Source organism: Tripterygium wilfordii, chromosome 12 (assembly GCF_013401445.1).
Source record: "Tripterygium wilfordii isolate XIE 37 chromosome 12, ASM1340144v1, whole genome shotgun sequence".
NCBI lineage: Eukaryota > Viridiplantae > Streptophyta > Magnoliopsida > Celastrales > Celastraceae > Tripterygium > Tripterygium wilfordii.
Window position 1 is genome coordinate 701,867 of NC_052243.1, and position 26,007 is coordinate 727,873.

The window sequence follows — 26,007 nt, forward strand, 5'->3', positions numbered from 1 at the left end:
TTCGTTGTTCAATCTGGGTTGTGCTTTGTTCTTTTGCAGATCTGGACTCTGGTTCGTTTTTTGCAGAGATGTATCGCTATAGTATCACTATAGTATCACCAACACCAAAAAACCACTAAAATGATGAAACTAGTATGCATACTTCATCTTCCTAACTACTTTTCCTTTCTTGATTTTCTTTTCTTGGTTACCTCTCTTGTTCGTTTTGAAAAAACATTTACAAGTGCAGAGATGTATCACTATAGTATCACGAACACAAAAAATTCATTAAAATGATACAATTGAACCAATATGCATACTTCTTCTTCCTAATTATTTTTCCTTTCTTGGTTTTCTTTTCTTGGTTTGTACATCTCTTGCTCGTTTTGGAAAAACATTTACAGCTGCAGAGATGTATCACTATAGTATCACGAACATCAAAAATCCACTAAAATGACATAATTGAACCAGAAAGACATGTAATGCTATCAAATTTACATTCTAACATTTATATCATCATTTTATGAGCCAAAAATATAAATTGAACACTAAATTGGATCTTCTATTTAAAAGTATCACTATTGTATCACAATTCGTGGAGAGAGAAAATCAAAATTGAGGTTATTTTGGTAAAAGATGATCCCCAGTATACTTTTTTAAAATGATGTTTTAGTGATTGTACTTTTTTACAATTAAGTATAATCTAGTGTACCGGCCTCCAAAAGTCCCTAGATAATTTTTGTTTAGCCCAATTCTTAACATCGGCGATTCTATTTGATCGTAGAGCTGCTTGGTCTGGGCCAAGTTACTTGTTAATGATTGACGCCGGTGGTTACAGGGCCAACTATTGTTCGTGAGCGCGCAGGCCCAATGGGAGTTGTTTTTATGAGGCCCAATTGGTTCTCAGGAAGAGAATTGGACAATGAACTAGAGCATTTTTTTGTTTTGGCACTCCTATAATAATTTATTGGGTATATAACATCCTATTTCAATTATTTAGTGATATAACACCATGCCGTTGTTGTAAACAACGACACTATCTTGTCTTTCTCAATGCCATTATTGTGAACAACGACACCATCGTATCTTTCTCAATGTCGTTGTTATGAGCAGCGGCATTAGAAATTTTACATAATGCCGCTACCGGTAGTAGCGGCATTTCAAAACATTGTTGCGATGACAAACAATGAGATATTATGCTGGAATCTTCGACGGAGTTTGATGATCTTCAAGTAGAGAGGGAATGGCAAGAATTGGTAAGCTGAACAGATAGAAAGCAAAGCCAACATGCATCTCATTATAGCTTCGATGTGGAGAGGGTTTGTGCTTGACTCTTGGGTATGGATGTCAAGAACTTCTTGAAGTTGGTACTTTGTCTATCATTGGAAGAAACTGCAAGAAAGATAAGGCCTCTTGGAGCCTGTAAAACATCTTGGGCATAGAAGCTAGTGAGAGGAGAAGCTTTATGGTTTTCCATTTGTGATCACTTTGGAGTCAATAAGTTGACCAGTCGAGTATCCATTTGTGAGAGGAGAAGCCTTGGTCGCATATCAGTTGACCGGTCGATTCAGTATCACCACCGCCTCCGCATCATCTCTGTTGCCATCACCTCCATAATCCTAGATGCATTGAAAATTAGGGTTCTAGGGATGTAGATTATGTTTTTTAGAAAAAAAAAACACAAAAAGGTGGTATACTCATAATTGTTATATTTTTTATTGGGGTTTATTTAGAGTGGGGTGTTCGTAACAAATATTAGGGTGCAAATAAAGTTCATCATTAAAATTTTGTCTTGATATTTTAAATCTTGTGAGTATTGCTACTGATAATAGTCTTTTAATTCAGATGAACTAATTTTGGTTGTCCATTAAATGATATTTGATGGCATAACTAATTGTTCAACCTACAACTACCATTTAATGTTCCACCCTTTATATGTTTTAGAACAATATATTTATGAAAAAGAAAATGTGGTATTGTCTTGATATTTTAAATCTTGTGAGTATTGCTACTGATAATAGTCTTTTAATTCAGATGAACTAATTTTGGTTGTCCATTAAATGATATTTGATGGCATAACTAATTGTTCAACCTACAACTACCATTTAATGTTCCACCCTTTATATGTTTTAGAACAATATATTTATGAAAAAGAAAATGTGGTAGGAAAATTAATCATTTGATTTGGATTATTGTTACTTCTACGATTGCAATAAGTTAGTTAAACCATCAATTCTTTTTAATCAAGAACGATATTATATAAGATTATTCTTTGAACATCTAACGAGAGTCTAAACTCAAGTCATCATGTTTGCGAACACATAAATTTACACATAACGACGGATTAAATTAGGCAAAAACACAACACGTGAACACAAAAATATTGTTTCAGGACATTCCGAATCCATACTGTATACAAAAGCATACATAAAATTGAATGATTAACAAAAAGGTAAAGTGTCAACACTTAACCAGACAAAGTGAATCTGGAGCCATTGATACCGCCTGAGTCCCTAACCTATGAAATTCTTTTTACTGAGAGATGGATGGTAAAATGTAAATGGCAATGATGGTCAAAGCCAAAAAAAATAAATAAAGTAAATCCAAAGCATCCCATTATTTGGCAACCAACAAATCATGAGCGGTTGATCTCAACGGTCATTCGTTTTCCTGGACAAGGACATCGTCGCGTCCTAGTTACTCTCGCGATTCTTCTTCTCGTTTTTCTCATCTCTCAAATTGCCTTTTATTTTTATCCACAATCGATCTATAGACCAGGTACCCGTCTTTCTTGTCTTTCCCATTTGCTTTAATGTATTGAATTTAGCTTCTTTTCTTGAATTTCAACTTCTTTCGTGAATTCTCTGTCGCATTTGCAATATAGATTGTGCTTCACGACGACCCATTTATAGATTCAGATATGCCTAGTACCGGAATTTAGGTGCTTTTGTTTGAATTATGCGGATCGCGCAGAATGCTATTGTTATCGTTCTGTTCTCTGGTTCCAGTTTTGTAAGTTGTGTTTTAGAATAGTTTTTTCAATCTGGATTTTGATTCTTGATTTGGTGGTGTAAGTCTCTGCTCTTGCTAAATTTGAAATTGTCTTATAAGTTGATTCAGGCATTATATCAAACAACTGTGTGGGTGGGATTTCTTCCCTGATTTCAATTGCAGCTGTACTTTGTGGTTGGAGTTTATTGCGAAATTTACCAATTGGGTTGAGTCTATATTGTTTTTGACCCATTAGGCGAACCGGGTCTCTCTCAATTTGAGGATTTTGCTTCTCTGCTTGTATTTCCATTGTACAGTTTTCTTCCCCAGTTCTCAGTTTTTGTATTTGGAAATAAATGTTTTTTGACGTACCTTGAGTCTGAGATTATACAATTGGGATTTCCTGAAAACTTACATAAGCTTGTACGTAATGTAGTACCATTCTGAGGGGCTTTCTCAGAGTTGGCTTGTCCTCTTTCTAGGTTTCTATGGAACTTTTTTCAAAATTGATTAATTGATTTATTAGCTGGTCCTGAATTTTTCTAATATATCCTGACATTGAATTGTTGCAGCTTACTGATTTTAGGATGGGGTTACCAAGTTTGTTTAGGGATGATTGTGACAAATTCTACTTTGATCAATCAAAGTGTTCCTTCATTTGTCCAATCCAGAAACTTCTCGATGTATAGAGTGTTCCGTGGCGAAAATGGCTGCAAATGGAGCTACTTTTTTTAAAGCAGAGAGAACTTTACATCGATTTACTACTGCTCTGAGTTCGGCAGCTTGCGAATGGTTTTTGATTTTCTTGATGCTTATTGATGCTGTGCTATCATACCTGTTGACAAAGTTTGCAGAATACTGTGAATTGCCACTACCTTGTATTTTGTGCTCCAGGCTTGATCATGTCTTAGGTAATGAAAAACCTGATTTTTATCGAAATCTACTTTGCAGCAACCATAGGGTAGAGTTATCATCTTTGATTTCTTGTCACATTCATGGTAAGCTTGCTGATGGCCATGGCATGTGTGAGGATTGTCTTTTATCATTCACAGCAAAAGATCAATCAAACCCTGATATGCAGAGGCTGTTGGTGGGAAAATTAGGTTTTGATATGGGTGATTGTGGTTTCCAGAGTTCATTGCTGAAAAGGGATTTCAATCGCGGTTCTGCTGGCAAGAGGATATGTCCTTGTTGCAATAAGGTGTGGAAGTCAAGACAAAATCCTAAGGGATTCCTCCAGCTAACATCACCAGGACGTGGGGTTTCTAGACCTACCATTCCTTTGCCACGGCGACTAAGCCGTCGTGATAGCTTGAAAAAGATGAGGGATAAATTTTCTGGATCAGGAACATCTCATTGTCTTGGGAAAAATGGTTTCGATTCTTTGTCTCATGTAGGATACACCGAGCTGAAGTTGACTTCTGATTCTGAGTCTGAAGTTCAATTTTCTGATGATGATGGCGGTGGTGGTAGTGTAGTTCGTGACACAAGTGAGAGTAAGGAAGAATCCACTATTCGACATGCTCAGGAAACCTCTTCAAAAGCATTGCCTGGTGATATGGATTCACTTAAGTTGCGAAGGGATGCTCACAAACCCCAAGGCATGAAAAATCATACGTCTGATGTTGCTAATGGACGCAACCTGGTCGAGAATAAATGGCTCCAAGATGACCAGAACGCACATCCTCCTGCATTACCTGAGCTTATCTCACTCGATGACATCCCTCCTTTGTCCTGTGCCGTGGAAGTCCCTGTTGGGTTGTCAACAGAGAAGTGTGCGCTCGCAACTCCTTTCTCTCAAAACACCAATCCATATGCAATATCTGAGCTCTTGTCTTTAGTTGATTCATCCTCATGTTTTACTGTTGGGGAAGTTCCAGTTGGTGCATCAACAAGCCAGAGTAGGTTCTTGCTACTTCCCCCTCCTTTTCCCACCCCCACTTGCCTTTTCCTCTCCATTGAAGATGTGTTTGTTTTTGTCATGGGTTTCATTAATGACTAACTTTGCATATTTGGCATTGCTTCCAGCTGCAGATATTTCAGGAACAAGTGAGATTAGAGACATTTCGATCGATAAGCATGAGGTTACCTTGAAGTCAATAACTACAACAACTGAAGCTGACAACAGAGTGGATCAAGCTATCAATGAACCTTCTCTGATAAATCCAAGTTATAGAGATCAGAGTGATAAATGTAAGTCAGCTGTTACTGAAAAAGAAACACAAGCATTAGACCTTGGTTCAGAAATGTCTATGATGAATGAACGTGAGAGAGTTAATGAAGAACTGAAGCGATTGCCAGCACAACATAACTTTGGTGGAGGGATGAGTTTATCACCAAACAATACAAACCCTAATGCACAGGTTGATGATAATAAGTCGCAGGTAACTGATGCTTCTAGCTCTACAGGACTGCAAATGCTAACGGCGGCGTTTTCAATGGAGAGAACGGAGTCTCTTGGTCTTGAATCTCTTGATGGAAGTGTTGTCAGTGATATTGAAGGCGAAAGTATTGTTGATAAGTTCAAACGTCAGGTCGACTATGATCATAAATGCATTAATGCTTTATACAAGGAATTAGAGGAAGAAAGAAGTGCTTCTGCAATTGCTGCGAATCAGGCAATGGCCATGATTACAAGGTTGCAAGCAGAGAAGGCATCGCTCCATATGGAAGCCCTGCAGTACTTGAGAATGATGGAAGAGCAAGCAGAGTATGATGTAGAAGCATTGGAGAAAGCCAATGATCTCCTGGCTGAAAAAGAGAAAGAGATACAAGACTTGGAAGCAGAGCTAGAATATTTTAGATTAAAGTTTCTAGATGAATACGGGATGGAATCAACAGCTGGTGAAATTGATCCATTGGAGAAAAATATAAATACACGAAATGAGAGTGAAAGCTGCATAAAAGATGCCATTGGTGTTCCTTGTAAGTTGTTGTCTACTGAGGTTTCAAACAACGGCAAAAAAGTAACGGATATCCAGTCTGCATGGTCAGAATTTGAGGATGAGAAAGTTTATATATCAGAATGTTTAAAGAATTTGGAATGGAGAGTTCATCAATTAGCTCATCGTGGGCCTTCAAATCGCATGTCCGATAGTCAATATTCTGAAGCAGCTGCAGATCAAGAACATGATGGGGAAGAATCTGTGGATGATAATGGTTTTTGGATCAATGGTCGGATGGAAGAGAGTAGCCTGCCAATGCAAAATAGTCTACCTGTATCAAACACAGGCCACTCTGCTGATAATGAGCAAAGGAACTTTCAAAAAGACAATGATCTCCGTTCCAGTGGACAAAAATCCTCCAGTAACTCTGGAGAAATTGATGTGGTAGCTCTTGAAAATGAAATCTCAGACCTGCATGAAAGGTTGGAAGCACTTGAGGCTGACTGTAATCTCATCGAGCACACTTTAAATGCTGTTCAGGATGGTAATGAGGGAGTGAAATACATCCAAGAGATAGCTCATCATCTGCAAAAGTTACGAAAAATTGGGAGAGAAAGCAAAAGCCAATCAGTTCCTTAGACTTGTATGCACTGCTACTCGGTAAGAGTGTGACAAATTGACAATCTATATTAGACATTTGTGAGTTCAGAAATCATATTATTCCCATATGTGAGTCATGTCATAATGTCTTTAAGTCTTCATTCAGCGTAAAACTGACTTTTTCATCTAATATACATAAAACATCAAGTATGCAATCACTTCTTGGCTTTAAGTTTGTGAACAGTAAAAGTCATGAGCAGAAATGTTCCTATATATCGAATATTCTAATAATGCTATGACGATGGACCGAAAGAAGCATTTCTCTACAGATTGCTATAAACATCAATTTGGATATCCTAATTCTGGTTATCAGTTAGGATGTGATTGAGTTATGGTAGAATATTTAAAAATCTTACAAGATTCTCCTTTTGCAACCTTAATGCTGCTATATTCATGTATCTGCCATTGGAACTGATTATATTCTTGATGTCTGCATGCTGATAGTTCACAGAAAGCTGAGGCAGAGTCAAATCTGGCGAGGCACCGGTGCAAGAAGAAAATGATATCATTGGCAGAAGATCGTCTAAGAGAGAGTTATTCCTTCAGTTTTGTTCCACAGCATGTTTTGCGGCCACGACAGTGTCAGTTAAGGACGTCTTCTTCTACCGTCGGAAGAAAAAGAGATAACGAAACATGATTTAAGGTACAGGAATCCTTTCAAAAGATCTAAACACGAACGCATTTCCATAATGCTGTCAATTACACATCCTGAAATCTACTACATCCTACATCTTGGCTTCTCTAGATGGTCTTAAAATTGTTGTCTTCTGTATTCATCAAACGTGTTTTCTTTCCAAGAATTCTGGAGTTTTTTTGTCATCCACCTAGTCCACTGAATTGGTGGGGTGGATTTTTTTTTTGTCAGTTTTCTTCCTTTGTTAAGCTTATGTAAATAAATTCCAGGTGTTAAGACAGAACTTTTTTGCGTTTTGGTGATCTGATATGGGAAATATTTGATTCAAATCAACTTTACTTCTCTAACGTTGTTTTACTGGCAATAGTTTCCATTCTTTTAATAACATGGGAACGTGCAGCAACCACTACAACTCACCCCCCACAATTCCCGCATTTGTAAAACGAGGGTGTGTGCGGCTTTATATATACGTGGATGGATCAAAACTCTTGAGTTATAACTTTTGAGTTAAGATGGTCAAAAAATTTTTCGTGGTTTTCACGGCACGTATAAACTCATGACTAGATCCGATTGTTACGTTAACAATCTAGTTAATCTATATCTTAATCCTTGTTGTAGTAATTTATTGTCATGAAATACGTTGCTGATAACCACACGACAAAAGAATAACTTTCGCAAAATCGTTGGATACAGTATAATAGATTGTGAATGCGACTATGCGACTTTTATTACCATGTGCATGATGATTTCATGCATGACAACATATATATTAACTTTGATCGTCTATATTATTGGGCCTTCACAAAGTTTACCAGGTCGTTGACACGGATTGATTTTAACTTTTAAAGATTATGATCCCTTTTTTTTTTTTAACAGGGAGTGAGATTTGAACCCTGATAAACTGCTCATCAAGATAATACACATCATTCTTATCATTTCAACTAATGGTTCAAGTATAAGATTATGTTCCTTTACATGCAATGACAACAGCAAATTAAATATCTAAAAATAATAATAGAGTATAATGGTCCCTTTAATGATTTGGAATCATTCAACTATCTCCCTAGACGAATTGTTCACTTTATGTTCAATTTCGAACAAACTTGATATTTCTACATCATTTTGATACCAAACAACATTTCTATACTAGTAAGTTAGACATCTAAGAATAATTAATAGAGTATAACTGTTATCTTCTTCTGACAAATATGATCCATTACTTTGATTCCCATATATTTCAAATTAACAGTGAAAATATATGTCGGTATTTTAGTTGTTATTTTAAGTTTGCATGATAGGATTACATATATAAACTTTGATCATCTAGATAATTGGGCCGTGGAGCCCAATTCACCAAAGTTGATCAGGTCATTGACACCGAATAGAAATTTAAGGTTACCTTCCTTTGCAGGCAATGACGACAGCACTTACATAAGTAATGTCTAATTTCTGTGCGTGCAGAATCCAATCTATACATACTAGTCATGGAAAGTTTCATGATATCCAGTTCCCACGACCGAATCACTATAAAAAACAGACTCCAACATTGCATTTTCTCATTCATTCATCAGCATCTCCATTGTTTTGGAAATTCATCAACACCTCTGCATATCCAGTCATGCCTGTTGAGCTCATGTACTTACTGCTTCTGCTTCTTCTTCCGCTGTTCTTCTTGCTTTTGACTAGCAAGAAGTCCAAAACCCAATCACCATATCTGCCAAAATCATACCCTCTTATTGGTTCCTACATTTCAATAATGGAAAACAAGGACCGAAGAATCCAATGGATCTCCGACATTCTCCAGTCTTCACCCTCTGCTACGTTTGTTCTGAATAGACCACTAGGTCACCGCAGTGTCTTGACGGCGAACCCTGCCAATGTCCAACACATCCTCAAAACCCACTTCCATATCTACCATAAAGGAAAGGATTCCCATCAACTACTCTTCGATTTTCTCGGCGATGGCATCTTTAACACGGACGGCGAGACCTGGAAGTTTCAGAGACAAGTTGCAAGTCACGAATTTAATACAAGGTCTCTCAAGAATTTCGTCGAGCATGTGGTCGACACTGAGTTGTCTGGTCGCATGATACCTATTCTATCTACCGCGGCTGCTGACAAGACGGTGCTTGATCTCCAGGACATTCTTCAAAGGTTCGCTTTTGACAATATTTGCAAAATTGCGTTCGGGTACGACCCGGAATTTCTGTTACCAACTCTGCCACCAGCAGAGTTTGTACAAGCATTCGAATTCTGTGTCAAAGCAAGCACCGAAAGATTCAACGGCATATTCCCCTTGATCTGGAAAATCAAACGATTCTTCAATGTTGGATCAGAGAAGGAACTCAGAGTGAATGTCTCAAAAGTACGCGACTTCGCCAAGAACATAATCAAAGAAAAGAAAGAAGAACTCAGATTTAAAAAATCTCTCGAATCCGTTGATATTCTATCACGATTTTTGAGTTCGGGTCATTCGGATGAGAATTTCGTCACTGATGTCGTCATCAGTTTCATAGTGGCCGGTCGCGACACCACGTCTGCAGCTTTAACGTGGTTTTTCTGGTTAGTCTCTCAGAACCCAAAAACAGAGCACGAAATCCTAAAAGAGATAACAGAGAAAACAGAGACGATGACGGCTTATGATGAAGCGAAGGAAATGTCGTACACACACGCGGCATTATGCGAGACTATGCGATTGTACCCTCCGGTGCCGGTAGACGCCAAAATGGCAATGGAAGACGACGTTTTGCCGGACGGGACAGCAGTGAAGAAGGGAATGAGAGTCGCTTACCATCCATACGCGATGGGGAGGCTCGAGGAGCTGTGGGGACCCGACTGGGAGGAGTTTAAGCCGGAGAGATGGCTCGAGAAAGATGCAGATACCAAGAAATGGAAATTTGTGGGGAGAGATCCGTACACTTATCCGGTGTTTCAGGCGGGACCCAGGATTTGTTTGGGGAAGGAAATGGCATTCTTGCAAATGAAGCGAGTGGTTGCCGGGGTTTTACGGAGGTTCAAGGTGGTTCCGGCGGTGGAAGACGGCGACGATCCGGTGTTCATCGCGTATTTGACCGGGAAAATGAAAGGCGGGTTTCCTGTTAGGATTGAAGAAAGGAAAGGAGGAGAACAGTTCATCTAGACTGACAATGATCGTTGGTTAAGGTCTTAAAACGTTTGACGTTTTTGAATGTTGTCTCTTTCATTGGTCGTCCACTAGGGGACTTTTGAATGTTATCTTGCGATTATAGGAGTTTATTTTGTTTTGTAATAATAATAATATTTGACCGTTTGTATGTTTTTTTGGTGATGGCCGTCCAAAAAAATTTACATATTAAACTACTATATATTTGTTGAGTTCAAAAAAATAGTTTAATGTTAAAAGGTTGATAATCGATTGGGTTAATCATATGTGTCTAAAATTTGATTCTAATGAAAATATATTTTTTAGTGGTATTAAAAAAAAACCCTCACAATTCTTCAACTATATTGGGTGTGTTTCATAAATAAAACAAAGTATGGGGAGAACTGAGCAATATTTAAAGTCAATGCCTTATAAAAGGATGCTCCCATGATTGCAATTTTACTTCGTTCCGCTAATCTTCAATATCTAACAATCATGGTTCTCCAACTCTTGTTGCTTCTGTCTCTGCCCCTAATCTTCTTGATTCTAATTAGCAAGAATTCCAAAACCCAATCTTCTTCACTTCCAAATTCTTATCCTCTCATTGGTTCCTTCTTCTCCATGTTAAGAAACAAAGAGCGTCGGATTCAATGGACCTCCGACATTCTCCAAGAGTCAACCTCCGCCACGTTTGTTCTACAACGTCCACTGGGCCAACGCCAGATCTTGACGGCCAACCCAGAAAATGTCCAACACATGCTGAAAAGCCACTTCCATAACTACCAGAAAGGTGACGTTTTCCGACGAACCTTCTTCGACTTCCTCGGTGAGGGCATCTTCAACGCCGATGGCCAGACATGGAAGTTCCAGCGGCAAGTTTCCAGCCACGAGTTCAACACCAGGTCTTTAAGGAAATTCATTGAACACGTGGTCGATACTGAGTTATCGGATAGACTTATCCCCATACTCTCCACCGCGGCTGCTGAAAATACCGTGCTGGATCTCCAGGATATTCTCGAAAGGTTCGCGTTTGACAATATCTGCAGAATCGGATTCGGATACGACCCGGAATTCTTGTTACCGTCTCTGCCACCAGCAGAGTTTGCACAAGCTTTTCAATTTTGTGTCAAAATAAGCAGCGAAAGATTCAACTCCATTCTCCCTATAATCTGGAAAATCAAACGACTATTCAATATCGGATCGGAAAAGAAGCTCAGAGTCACAATCTCACAAGTACGCGAATTCGCCAAGAACATAATCAAGGAAAAGAAAGAAGAGCTCGACAAGAACAAATCGTTAGAATCCGTAGATCTTCTATCGAGATTCTTGAGTTCAGGCCATTCTGATGAGAATTTTGTGACTGACATCATCATAAGCTTCATACTCGCAGGTCGGGACACCACATCCGCGGCATTAACATGGTTTTTCTGGTTACTCTCCGGCAACCAAGAAGCAGAGAAGGAGATCCTGAAAGAAATAACCGAAAAAACAGAGGTTACGACGGCGTACGATGAAGTGAAGGACATGGTGTATACGCACGCGGCGTTGTGCGAGAGTATGCGATTGTACCCTCCGGTGCCTGTGGACAGCAAAATGGCCGCGAACGACGACGTTTTGCCTGACGGGACTTTCGTGAAGAAGGGGACGAGAGTGACTTATCATCCGTACGCAATGGGGAGGCTGCAGGAGCTTTGGGGATCTGATTCGGCGTCGTTTAAGCCAGAGAGGTGGCTCGAGAGAGACGCGGAAACGAAGAAATGGAGCTTTGTGGGGAGAGATCCGTACACGTATCCGGTTTTTCAGGCGGGGCCCAGGATTTGTTTGGGGAAGGAAATGGCGTTCTTGCAGATGAAGCGGGTTGCGGCTGGCGTTTTACGGGCGTTTAAGGTGGTTCCAGCGGCGGAGGATGGTGTTGAGCCGGTGTTTATTTCGTACATGACCGGCAAGATGAAAGGTGGGTTTCCGGTGAGGATTGAAGAGAGGAGAGAAATTAATTGAATTTTACTTAAACTGTACACGTGGTGTTTGCTTAATCAGATTCCACATTACTTGGTTGTTGTTGACGTGTCATAATTAAAACCATAATTTAGTTTTGTTTGTTTGGTTTTCGTGATGACATGCTGGTTTAACACTTATGATGGAGATCCGAACAATTAGTATTGCAGCTATTCCATTTGCTATTGAATTATACACATGATTTTATGATTGTTACATGGAAAATATGAAAGTCATGAATCCATTTGAATAATATGTGTCCAACTTAAAAATTGAAATAACTATTTTAAATTTTATAATTTTGAACGAATTGTGAAACTATCAGATTTGATACCAATTATTGATATTTTTTTTATCATTTTCGGCTGACTGAAAGGTGCACACAATTTGAAGAGATTAGATTCTTCTATTAATTCGTTATTAAAATGTGTGATTCGATTCATCATGCACGTTGCATATAAAAACAAAATCACATCTCTTCAAATTGAGTAGACCTTATCTTGCATTTGTATATTTTGGTCCAGTCGTACATCAAAACATTGTTTTAATGTAATGAATACTACGTGTACGAATAATCCAATTGAATCGGGTGTGAGAAACATGGACATTTCTGAAGAATTATATGTAATCAATACTATTTTTTTTTTTAAAATCATACCCTCTGTCAGTCCAGACTAATCCTCCCAGCTTAAACAGAAGGGTGTTGCTATTCACACCCCTACTTTTACTAGTTAAACCTCTTATTGATTAGATGCTTCATCTCTAATAAAAAAAGGTACTTTGAAATGACAATCGTATTCTCTAATAATTTTGACTTTAGTTTTGCATGAAATGACAATCGTACCACATGTGCGACAAACGAGACACTTTTTTTCTTTTTTCTTTTTGCTATAAACTTTGGTCAAACAACGTCATTATTAGGTTGGTTTAAATAAGATTCACACTAAATTTACAATGATTAACTGAAAATAACATAATGACACAAAAAATTATTTTCATTTTCATTTTAAGATTTATTATTTTTATTTATTATTTGTATTTTTAATTTTTTTTCATTTTTTACTTCTGGTCTATTTGACTCCCAAAATTTTAATGAATTATAAATGGAACATGCCCGATCATAATCACCAAATAACATTTCGATACTCAAACAATTGATGTAAATTACAACACTTTGATTTCGGGAGAAAATATAGAACGTCTACACTTAATAAATGCTTCTAGTCATTCATAAACATTATCTTTCATAAACAGTATCTTCATAAACATTATCTTTCATAAACATTATCATGCATAAACAGTATCTTTCATAAACAGTATCATGCGTAAACAGTATCTTTCATAAACAATATCATGCGTAAACAGTATCTTTCATAAACAGTATCTTTCATAAACAATATCATGCGTAAACAGTATCTTTCATAAACAGTATCATGCATAAACACTATCATGCATAAACAGTATCTTTCATAAACATTGTCTTTCATAAACATTATCATGCATAAACAATATCTTTCATAAACAGTATATTTCATAAACAGTATCATGCATAAACAATATCTATCATAAACAGTATCTTTCATAAACATTATCATGCATAAACAGTATATTTCATAAACAATATCATGCATAAATAATATCATTCATAAACAGTATCTTTCATAAACAATATCTTTCATAAACATTGTCTTTCATAAACATTATCATGCATAAACAATATCTTTCATAAACAGTATATTTCATAAACAGTATCATGCATAAACAATATCTATCATAAACAGTATCTTTCATAAACATTATCATGCATAAACAGTATATTTCATAAACAATATCATGCATAAATAATATCATTCATAAACAGTATCTTTCATAAACAGTATCTTTCATAAACAATATCAAGCGAAAACAATATCTTTAGTAAACAGTATCATTTACAAACAATATATTTTACAAGTTTTTAGCGTACCATATCGGTGAAAAATTCATTTGTAACATCCACTTCAATGTCTTCTTGACCTTCGTTTACAAGATCAGGTTCTTCTTCTTGTTTTATTTCATTTATATCAATATCATCCTGCCAACAATATAAATTCAGATTAATATATGCTATTAATCAAAATAATTATTAAAAAAATAAAATTGATATATTTACCTTATCACTAGAACCACTAGAACCACTTGACAATCTTAGTTCTTCACCCCATAATTTCAGATGATCCATAGGAGAGATGGTTGACTTTACAGAAATGAAACTAGTGAAGTTTTCCTAGAGGCTTCAAGCTAGAGAGTAAATAGCAAAATTCTCTCCCTCTTTGAGTTAGACAGTACCTGATGCACTGGGCTGCTTTGAAAGGTATGAGACAGATCCAGTTTCTAAAGCCACAGAGGCAAAAGCCATTGTTAGTCTACGCAAAATTGTCATTACTGATTCTTAGATCAATTGGTTTTCAATAACAAAATCTTAGTGAGTAAATAATGCATAGTCATTGATAAAGATATATATAATAAACGGATATATATACTAAACGGACATGTAGAGACATTAGTAAGCAGAAGCACAATTGTTCTTAATATATTTAATTCACAAATGACAAATTAATGGAATTTATTTTTTATTTTTATAATCCATTATTTTTCGTGTTTTCTAGTATTTAGGTCTTTAATTTATTACAGCTTTGAAAAAAAAATAAAGGCAAATTGACACATAACATCCTCGTTGGTTGGTCAGACTAACCTGAACTCTTAGCATATGACCTCCTTTGTTGTAATGCGATGTTTATGTTTCCATCTCCTGACCATGATAACCTATGAAGGCCAATCTCTCGACTGGTTCGATCGTCTATTCCTTGATGTGTACCCAGAAGATCGAAAAAGCTTAAATTTTGGCCAGAGAACCCTGAATCATTTAGAGAAGTTTTAGAGGACTACACTGCCAAGATAAAAATGCTAACATAGATCACCTCAAAAGCCATGACAATGTCATTAAATTTGGAAGAAAAAATGCTTATTGGATCAGTTTGGCGAACAAGCAGTCTTGCAGAGAATTTTAACATGTAAAAAGTTAAAATGACAAGACAATAAATAAAATTATTAACTATTATGCGAGGTGGTGGCGAAATTTAACCACATAGGGTCCCTTCATCCCAAGGGATTGGTGGACATTTGTCACTAAAAAGAATAAGATGAAGGGGACCATGGGGCATCATCAAAGCGACCTGTCAAAAGTGGACACTTATTTCCACGCTTTAGCAAACAATGATAGCATCTTGTAATGTGTACGGGATGTATATGCGCATGCGGTGCACGTTAACAAGGTTATAGTAGCCTCGACATTCACAACAACAATTGAGCCCATAAAATTCCATTATATTTAATAGAGTAGGGGGACAAAAGTTATTTCATATCATTTCATGAGGGGTGAAATAAGTGAGTGAAAATAGCAACGCCGTAAACAGAACCCTACATCGTCAAAGGAACAAGAAGTCCACAGAATCTGGACCTCTTTAGCCCAAAAGAACAGGGAAGAAATGATAATGTTGCAGAAAAAACAACAGGGCATCCGGGGAAATTGGCCAGGGGCAAAAGACAAAAGCTAAGGTAGAGAATAAAAAAAGAAAAGCAACAAAACACAAATACATGAAAATAAGATAAATATAAATTCGACAGATTTGAATTCAATTTATTCAAATTTTTTATTGAATTATTATCTTATTAATATATGGATCGATACAACAAAAAAAAAAAAACGTAAGTGATTATTATTTTTGGATAAAACAATCAATAATAATTAATTCTTATGTGGTGGTGTTTTGGTGGAGCTTCTTCCCTTTGGCCTCTTTTCAATCTTTCTCAAAACTTCCTTGAGCGGAGTCGCTGACATCCGCAACGCTTTATACGGTGTTTTCTTTCTCTTTTTATTGTGACTGTTGCCGGTGCTGGAGCCGGTTTCAGACTCTCCAGGGGCCGGCGGTTCTTCTCATCCGCCATCACCAAGTCCATTTAAGTTGATGGACAAGTCATGCGCCTCATTTGACACACCTATAAATTTTAATTTTTAATTAGAATATCACAATTCAAACTAATATAAATTTATAGGAAATATATAAACATAATATATATATATATACATATGTGTGTGTATGTGTGTGTAAAGATATCAACTTGATACTAATTAATGGAGAAGAAAGGGATAAAAATCTAAGAAGTGGAACAACAATATATATAACAAGAAGCAAGTATGGAGAAGAAGCAAGTAGATAGATGAGAAAGAGAATTGTCTCAATCCACTCGTAAGAGTACTGTCATTATCTGTACGGTTTTATCCTTGAAATGGTTATCTACAAATTATAAGAGTTGGTTACAAATTTATAAACCACATGGTTGGTTCTCACCTTATCGATGTCTGTCATTCTGTATTTCTAACAAGTGAAGATGTACATATATATGTCCAACGAACAAGACTATATATACATGCAAGACTATAGAGATATACATGCATTGAATTAAAGGACAAACTATATAAAAGAAAAATAAGCTAATAAAAAATTTAAATCAATATCTCACCTTCAATTTTACTACTGGCGTCAATGGGAGAAGTCATGTTTCCCATTATAAAAGTAAAATAATGATGAAATGAACTCTGACTAGATGAGATATATTGAGTAAGTGAGACGAAAGCAATCAAAATTTTCAAATCAAAAAGAAATTAGATTCTAAAGATAAATAAACAGAGAAATATTGGCCAACACTTTAAATGTTTAGACTAACAAATGTTCATATTTGAAGAATGAAGTAAAACAAGGGTATATATATACACACACAAAAAAAAATGTTTGTGTGTTCCGGTAAATGACACTAGATATGAAATTGATAATTTTGTTAGGGTCATTTTTCCAAATAAAATAATATGTTTAGATACGATGAATACCCACTCATCATCTACAAAAATTTGTTCATCTACGATTTCAAAAAAATACAATTGATTGTTAATTTTCCAAAGATGTTTCTTCTATTTGAATATGTAAAAATTGATTAGTTTTTGTTTAGTAGGGTAATGGAAATTATCATTTTAGGGTACATGTCCAAACTAAATATTCATGCATCTAGAAAAATACCTACTATTCCTCGGCTATTAATCAAATTTGGTTGGTTTCTATATCCTTTTATGTGTTGCATTTCCCCTTTGGCCAATTTGACTATTCTTCTTTTAGATTGATAGATTGTACGGAGACATTTTGCATTTTAGAGAATTTTGTTAGTTTGTGTGGTGTGCGAAAAATTACTTATTTTTTTTAATGATTACGATACCATACAAGTATGATCATTAGACATGAAATATAGAGCTAAACTCGAGCCGTCACGTCCGCGCACGCAGAAGTTTCTTACCTAACGATAGGATAATATGGAAAACTTATGTATTCTAAAATCAACATATATATGCAAAATCTGAAATTGTTTATCGAACAGAGCCTAAATATATTACATCGGCCTTAATATGCTATGATCAACCATCTGATCAAAGTACGTAAAATTGACAATTTCATCATATTCTCAAGTTTGTAATCTCATATCGCGTCTGAAAGTGGTCCAATTTCTAAAATTCAAACAAAATTAGGTCATCTACAAAAGAGTCTTTGCTTTCTTTGATAAGCAAAATCCCAACGTTGTGAACAGAAAATAAGATATCCCGCTGAATTAAAACTGTAAAAGATTGACAATTCTTGAGGATGAATGGGTAATCGATATGTATTGGCTTAGTCAATGTGCAACGTTGAGAAGCAAACCAAATTGATCCAACTCTATATAAACCCTAAATCACCATAACCTCTCTTCACAACCAAAACCTATTTGAGGTATTTTGCTTAGTATTAAACTTTCATACCAGAGAGAAATATACACGATGGAATGTCCAGGTAAAGAAAATTAAGCATATATGTATGTTGTTAATTTTGTATCCAAATCTTTGTTGTTTTAACAAATTAAATGTGATGGCAGGGAAGAACTCGTGGCCGGAGCTTGTCGGAATCAATGGTGAAGTTGCAGAGGGTATTATAGAGAGGGAGAACAGCAATGTTGATGCGATTGTGGTGGCTGAAGGAACTAATGTGACTAAAGACTTCAGGTGTGATAGGGTCCGGGTTTGGGTTAACAAGGATGGGGTGGTCTATCTAGTTCCTCGGATTGGATAAGCTAATACAGCCACCATATGTATACCTATATATGTACGGTAAAAATCAACATGACCAACTCATACTCAGTATGCATGAGTAAATTAAATAAGTTGTTAAATAAGTATGTCTTTGAATATTATTAATGTATCTCCTTCTCGATTTCAACTCATAATTTGTTTGATATACTTCCATGTATTTTATGTTTCACTTTTCGAAAAACAGAAAAACCCCAAAAATATGTTTGATTGTCTATTTTATAGGAAAAAACAATAAATTACTAGAAAAAATCTTTAAAAAAAAGAAAGAAGAAGGACCTTTTCTAAATAAAAAATTCAGAAAATAGAAAAAATACAAAACAAACCAAACGGGACTCAAAATTTTGGCATAGTTAATTGATATGTTTTGTATGTATGTGTATGTATATATATAAATATATAATTTCGTATATTGATAGTCTTTAATTACGATATTTTATTTTCATATTTAATATGTTGATTACATGGTGCCAAAGACACATAAGAACATGGACAAAAGAGAGTAATTAAAGTTGACAATCTGATCATTTGGGAAAAGATGAAGATTGGAAAATCAACAAGTATAATTTCTTAGGAGAAGAAGTGAATCCCAATTCTTACGTGTATTATCTATCATATAGAGTGTGACTTACACATAAATCACTCGGATGGTGTCTAATGTTAAATATAATCTCTTTGGTTCAAACTGTATAAACTCAAAAAGTTTTGAGTTCAATTCTTAGTATGAGCAAATATTTTTTTATGATCACGCATTGGATTTTGATCAAACTTAATCAAATTATTAAAGTCAACAATCAAATGCGAAACTAACATACATAATAATCGAATAATTAAAGTCAAGGATATAGCTAGACTCAAGCTGATCAATAGGAGCATAGCATGGACAGGGAAATTTAATTGATCAGTGATTAAAACTACACAAATTTGACAATTTTAAAGAACAAATGATCTTGGCCTAACAATTGTGAAGAAAGTCAAATAGTTGAACTCTACGTACATATATATATATATATACACACACACACACACAAGGAATAACCCTAAATCTAGCTCTCTTAAGAAAAGATAACAAGACTCCTTATCACTAGGTCACAAAAGTTAATGACGGTGTTGGCATGACGGTAAGAAACATACTAGTCATACTTTTAGAAGGCATGCTAGTCAATTCTTTCCGAATGCGTGGATTCACACATTAATTTTTGATGGACATAAATGATATAAGTGGTTTGAAGACCCGATAATTTAGTAAGAGTCCAACAATTTACTTTTTTCTTGGAGTGTGAATGAAACTAACAAGATTTCAATATATTCGTCGTCCTCATCCCAATATTTGACTAAGTTTAAAAATAATTAGTACCACGTACACAGGCAATCTCAGTCAACTAAACCAGCTATGACCCTAATGCTAGATCTTTCACTAACAAGCCTATTCAAGTCTTTATATACACACACACATACACACGATAACCTAATGAGTGCCTCTATCGCAATATTGATTCTTCATACGAGATAGATCAATAGACGGGAGTAAAAAAATGACATTTGAATGTTCAGGTGAGACTAATGTGTAAACTTTGTTGTATTGCAATTTAATTAGTTTCTTTTATATATATATATATATAGATCTTTGTTTTTATTCAAAACGTTACCACAAATTTTAATGTTATTTCCATTGAAAAATTCTGCATCTATCTTATGTTTATTCTTCAAATTTAAAGAAATTAGAATTCCGAATGTGTTTATGTAGTCTGTAGATATTATGGCAAGAATTGCTCATGTTGGAGTCCTTTTTGTATTTGAAATGGGGGAGAGAGATTCGAACCTTGGTCATCGAGATAATACACATCATTATTACCATTTGAACTAGTGGTTCGGGTGTATGTTGGAGTCCTTAAGTGGATTGTAAAATTATATTCTTTGTATTAACTTTATCATTAATTAATGGAAATCCAATTTGCTTTAAAAAAGTTTGCTTTTTTTTTTTTTTTGGTTTTTCTTTAGTAGATGTCATTATATATATATATTAATTGAAATTCAAATTACTATTGGCAGGGAAGAACTTGTGGCCGGAGCTTTTGCGGACAAATGGGGAATATGCAGCAGCGAAGATAGAGAGCGAGAATCGCAACGTTGATGCAGTTGTGTTGTTGGAAGGGACTCCAGTGACCAAGGACTTGAGGTGCACCAGGGTGTGGGTGTGGGTATGGGTTGACCAGCGTAGGGTGGTCACTCGAGTTCCTCAAATTGGCTAACTTAACATGTATGCCATGCTCATGTGATCTCACCTTTCCAATTGTACTGCTACAAATAACGAGCCTTATATATCGCTCAAATCTTATTATCATATGAATAGACATCACATCCAGTACGTTTAAAATGATAAACTATTAAGGGTGAGTCCAACTTTTTTTAATAAACGAGAACGACACTGTACAAATGTGCTTAAACTCGGGCCGTATAATTTAAGACAAAGGTGTTTATTGAAACAATTTTAACTCAACTTTGGATTCCCAAGTTTAACAACGTTTGAAGATTAATGAGTGACTAAGTTGTAACTTGACAACTCATTCGATAATCAAAAGTTGTGTTACTACTAGTTAGGCTGTTAGAGTGGTAACTGGTAAGTATGCATGGTGTGTATTACTCTAGTGACAAGTGTTCGAATTCCCTTTTCCGTTACAAGAAAAGAAAAAAGAAAATCCAAGATGAGAACAGAACTTTATTGTGTTTATACTTGTACGTTCACCATGATCAACAAAATGTGGATACATACAAGTTTCAGCAAATTTAAGACTAGACACTGTTAAAACAGTTAATGTAACAAACGATTGGGTCTAGGAACAGTGCCATAAAACCTTCCATGAGAGTTTGGTGCAGGTGGCTTTTGTCGGAGTCTTGGAAGTTATGTAGACATGTTCAAGTAATATGTTGGTGCACGGGACGGTTCGACTGCAACTCAGCTGGATTGCCTGGTCAGGTGTTGAGGTTGTCCCATTGAGTCCGATGAACCAAACACCACTTATTTGGACTGTCGATGTCTTCATTATCGATCCATAACCACGCCCATATATATACAAATAAAGCCAATATAATCAATTATTGTCAATGTTGAAAAATCTAAACCCTACTCACATCTATGCTATTGTCTGCTTTGGGTTTATCCGTTCTCCGTTGATACATCGAGTCCGAACGGCTTTGTTTTTCCCTGGACCGTGTCACGTAATGGTACTTGAGCTCAAGGAAAAATATCTCATACATGTGAGAGGGGGTTTACACTTATAAATCAACATCACGTGACTTAACCAATTAAGCGATGTGGGACGAATAACATTCTTGACAATTAATTAATAATTAGATCTATAAAAGATGAGTAATTTTTAATGTTAATTATTATTACCTGATTTTGACATTTCTGATTAGGATAGTAATATTGGTCAATCATGATGGGGTTTCCAACATCTACGAGTGTAATCTGCTTGAATGTAATTTTCCTGGCACATCCCTTCCCTCCCTAGAGAAATGAAATTCAAGCACAAACAATATTATTTATTTAGATATGGCCAACATTATTTTTGTTCTTGAATACACACACATACCTGCCATGTTTTTATTTAAATAAGCTTTTAGATATTGGCTTCTCTAGATGGTCTTAAAATTGTTGTCTTCTGTATTCATCAAACATGTGTTCTTTCCAAGGATTCTGAGATTTTTTTTGTCATCTACCTAGTCCACTGAATTGGTTGGGTGGATTTTTTTTTTGTCAGTTTTCTTCCTTTGTTAAGCTTATGTAAATAAATTCAAGGTGTTAAGACACAACTTGCTTGCGTTTTGGTGGATCTGATATGGGAAATATTTGATTCAAATCAACTATACTTCTCTAACATCTTCTTTTAATAACATGGGAAATAGTTTCCATTCTTTTAATAACATGGGAAGTGGGAACGTGCAGCAGCCACTACAACTCACCCCTACAAGTTCCCCATACGTAAAACAATGGGTGGGCGATTTTATAAACTCATGACTAGATCCGATGTTATGTTAACAATCTAGTTAATCTATATCTTAATCCTTGTTGTAGTAATTTATTGTCATGAAATACGTTGTTGATAACCACACGACAAAACATTTACTTTCGCAAAATCGTTGGATACAGTATAATAGATAGTGAATGCGACTTGTATTACCATGTGCATGATGATTTCATGCATGACAACATATATATTAACTTTGATCGTCTAGATTATTGGGCCTTCACAAAGTTTACCAGGTCGTTGACACCGATTGATTTTAACTTTTAAAGGTTATGATCCCTTCTTTTTTTTAACAGGGAGTGAGATTCGAATCCTGATAAACTATTCATCAAGATAATATACATCATTCTTATCATTTCAACGAATGATTCAAGTATAAGATTATGTTCCTTTACATGCAATGACAACAGCAAATTAAATATCTAAAAATAATAATAGAGTATAATGGTCCCTTTAATGATTTGGAATCATTCAACTATCTCCCTATACGAATTGTTCACTTTATGTTCAATTTCGAACAAACTTGATATTTCGACATCATTTTGATACCAAACAACATTTCTATACTAGTAAGTTAGACATCTAAGAATAATTAATAGAGTATAACAGTTATCTTCTTATGACAAATATGATTCACTACTTTGATTCGCATATGTTTCAAATTAACAGTGAAAATATATATTGGTATTTTAGTTGTTGTTTTAAGTTTGCATGATAGATTACATATATAAACTTTGATCATCTAGATAATTGGGCCGTGGAGCCCAATTCATCAAAGTTGATCAGGTCATTGACACCGAATAGAACTTTAAGGTTACCTTCCTTTGCAGGCAATGACGACAGCACTTACATAAGTAATGTCTAATTTCTGTGCGTGCAGAATCCAATCTATACATACTAGTCATGGAGAGTTTCATAATATCCAGTTCCCACGACCGAATCACTATAAAAAACAGACTCCAACATTGAAATTTCTCATTCATTCATCAGCATCTCCATTGTTTTGGAAATTCATCAACACCTCTCATATCCAGTCATGCCTCTTGAGCTCATGTACTTACTGCTTCTGCTTCTTCTTCCGCTGTTCTTCTTGCTTTTGATTAGCAAGAAGTCCAAAACCCAATCACCATATCTTCCAAAATCATACCCTCTTATTGGTTCCTACATTTCCTTAATGGAAAACAAGGACCGAAGACTCCAATGGATCTCCGACATTCTCCAGTCTTCACCCTCTGCTACGTTTGTTCTGAATCGACCACTGGGTCACCGCAGTGTCTTCACGGCGAACCCAGCCAATGTCCAACACATCCTCAAAACCCACTTCCATATCTACCATAAAGGAAAGGATTCCCATCAAGTACTCTTCGATTTTCTCGGCGATGGAATCTTTAACACGGACGGCGAGACCTGGAAGTTTCAGAGACAAATTGCAAGTCACGAATTTAACACAAAGTCTCTCAGGAATTTCGTCGAGCATGTCGTCGACACTGAGTTGTCTGGTCGCATGATACCGATTCTATCTACCGCGGCTGCTGACAAGACGGTGCTTGATCTCCAGGACATTCTTCAAAGGTTCGCTTTTGACAATATTTGCAAAATTGCGTTCGGGTACGACCCGGAATTTCTGTTACCAACTCTGCCACCAGCAGAGTTTGTACAAGCATTCGAATTCTGTGTCAAATCAAGCATCGAAAGATTCACCGGGATATTCCCCTTCATCTGGAAAATCAAACGATTCTTCAATGTTGGATCAGAGAAGGAACTCAGAGTGAATGTCTCAAAAGTACGCGACTTCGCCAAGAACATAATCAAAGAAAAGAAAGAAGAACTCAGATTTAAAAAATCTCTCGAATCCGTTGATATTCTGTCGCGATTTTTGAGTTCCGGTCATTCGGATGAGAATTTCGTCACTGATGTCATCATCAGTTTCATAATGGCCGGTCGCGACACCACGTCTGCGGCTTTAACGTGGTTTTTCTGGTTAGTCTCTCAGAACCCAAAAACAGAGCACGAAATCCTAAAAGAGATAACAGAGAAAACAGAGACGATGACTGCTTATGATGAAGCGAAGGAAATGTCGTACACACACGCGGCATTATGCGAGACCATGCGATTGTACCCTCCGGTGCCGGTAGACACCAAAATGGCAATGGAAGACGACGTTTTGCCAGACGGGACAGCAGTGAAGAAGGGAATGAGAGTCACTTACCATCCATACGCGATGGGGAGGCTCGAGGAGCTGTGGGGACCCGACTGGGAGGAGTTTAAGCCGGAGAGATGGCTCGAGAAAGATACAGATACCAAGAAATGGAAATTTGTGGGGAGAGATCCGTACACGTATCCGGTGTTTCAGGCGGGACCCAGGATTTGTTTGGGGAAGGAAATGGCATTCTTGCAAATGAAGCGAGTGGTTGCCGGGGTTTTAAGGAGGTTCAAGGTGGTTCCGGCGGCGGAAGACGGTGTCGATCCGGTGTTCATCTCGTATTTGACCGGGAAAATGAAAGGCGGCTTTCCTGTTAGGATTGAAGAAAGGGCAGGAGGAGAACAGTTCATCTAGACTGACAATGATCGTTGGTTAAGGTCTTAAAACGTTGACGTTTTTGGATGTTGTCTCTTTTATTGGTGGTTCCCTAAGGGACTTTTGTTCCCTTATCTTGCGATTATTGGAGTTTATTTTGTTTTGTAATATAATAATAATATTTGACCGTTTGTATGTTTTTTTGTGTGATCGAGAATTATATCATACAAGCTTGGACATAAACTCTCATTATCAGGTCTGCGGACAAAAAGTTTCTTACGAAAGTCATAGTAAGTTGTATATATTGATATATTAATTGAAATTCAAATTACTATTGGCAGGGAAGAACTTGTGGCCGGAGCTTTTGCGGACAAATGGGGAATATGCAGCAGCGAAGATAGAGAGCGAGAATCGCAACGTTGATGCAATTGTGTCGTTGGAAGGGACTCCTGTGACCAAGGACATGAGGTGCACTAGGGTGTGGGTATGGGTTGACCAGCGTAGGGTGGTCACTCGAGTCCCTCAAATTGGCTAACTTAACATGCATGCCTTGCTCATGTGATCTCACCTTTCCACTTGTACTGCTACAACTAACGAGCCTTATATATCGCTCAAATCTTATTATCATATGAATAAATATCACATCCAATACGTTTAAAATTATAAACTATTAAGGGTGAGTCCAACTTTTTTTCATAAACGAGAATGACACTGTACAAATGTATCTTTTAGACATCCGAATGTGCCTAAACTCATGCCGTATAATTTAAGACAAAGGTGTATATCGAAACAATTTTAACTCAACTTTGGATTCTCAAGTTTAAAAACGTTTGAAGATTGAGTGACTCAATTGTAACTTGACAACTATTTCGATAACTAAAAACTGCAATACCTCTCCTTTTTTTTTCTTTCAAAAAGTCCATTGATTTTCAAATAAAGATATTATAATTAATACAAGTCCAAGATGAAACACCCAAGCCACTAATTA

The 26,007-nt window shown here is 36.3% G+C and overlaps 4 protein-coding genes across 7 annotated transcripts; all 4 read left to right on the forward strand.

The window, feature by feature from the left end:
* The first annotated feature begins 2,620 nt into the window (after window positions 1-2,620).
* Window positions 2,621-7,473, forward strand: LOC120011567 (probable myosin-binding protein 4). Of its 3 annotated transcripts, none has more exons than XM_038862715.1 (4): window positions 2,621-2,757; window positions 3,543-4,871; window positions 4,999-6,515; window positions 6,967-7,473. In XM_038862715.1, the coding sequence occupies exons 2-3, from the start codon at window positions 3,677-3,679 to the stop codon at window positions 6,492-6,494; spliced, it is 2,691 nt and encodes an 896-aa protein (XP_038718643.1). In that variant the 5' UTR covers window positions 2,621-2,757; window positions 3,543-3,676; the 3' UTR covers window positions 6,495-6,515; window positions 6,967-7,473. The 3 variants fall into 3 exon arrangements, with proteins under 3 accessions (XP_038718643.1, XP_038718642.1, XP_038718644.1); XM_038862714.1 differs by having other exon boundaries at window positions 6,960-7,471; XM_038862716.1 differs by lacking the exon at window positions 2,621-2,757 and having other exon boundaries at window positions 3,744-3,881; window positions 4,103-4,871; window positions 6,960-7,469.
* Window positions 7,474-8,572: 1,099 nt separating this feature from the next.
* Window positions 8,573-20,867, forward strand: LOC120010999 (cytochrome P450 94A2-like). Of its 2 annotated transcripts, none has more exons than XM_038861994.1 (2): window positions 8,573-10,263; window positions 20,523-20,867. In XM_038861994.1, exons 1-2 carry the CDS (start codon window positions 8,588-8,590, stop codon window positions 20,602-20,604), a joined length of 1,758 nt encoding a protein of 585 aa, XP_038717922.1. In that variant the 5' UTR covers window positions 8,573-8,587; the 3' UTR covers window positions 20,605-20,867. The 2 variants fall into 2 exon arrangements, 1 of the variants encoding a protein (XP_038717922.1); XR_005470966.1 differs by lacking the exon at window positions 8,573-10,263 and adding an exon at window positions 19,884-20,024.
* Window positions 10,662-12,455, forward strand: LOC120011000 (cytochrome P450 94A1-like). Its single transcript, XM_038861995.1, has one exon. The coding sequence runs from the start codon at window positions 10,718-10,720 to the stop codon at window positions 12,266-12,268; it is 1,551 nt and encodes a 516-aa protein (XP_038717923.1). The 5' UTR covers window positions 10,662-10,717; the 3' UTR covers window positions 12,269-12,455.
* Window positions 20,868-23,500: 2,633 nt separating the features above from the next.
* Window positions 23,501-25,689, forward strand: LOC120011425 (cytochrome P450 94A2-like). Its single transcript, XM_038862531.1, has 2 exons — window positions 23,501-25,033; window positions 25,361-25,689. Exons 1-2 carry the CDS (start codon window positions 23,538-23,540, stop codon window positions 25,440-25,442), a joined length of 1,578 nt encoding a protein of 525 aa, XP_038718459.1. The 5' UTR covers window positions 23,501-23,537; the 3' UTR covers window positions 25,443-25,689.
* The last annotated feature ends 318 nt before the right edge of the window (window positions 25,690-26,007 follow it).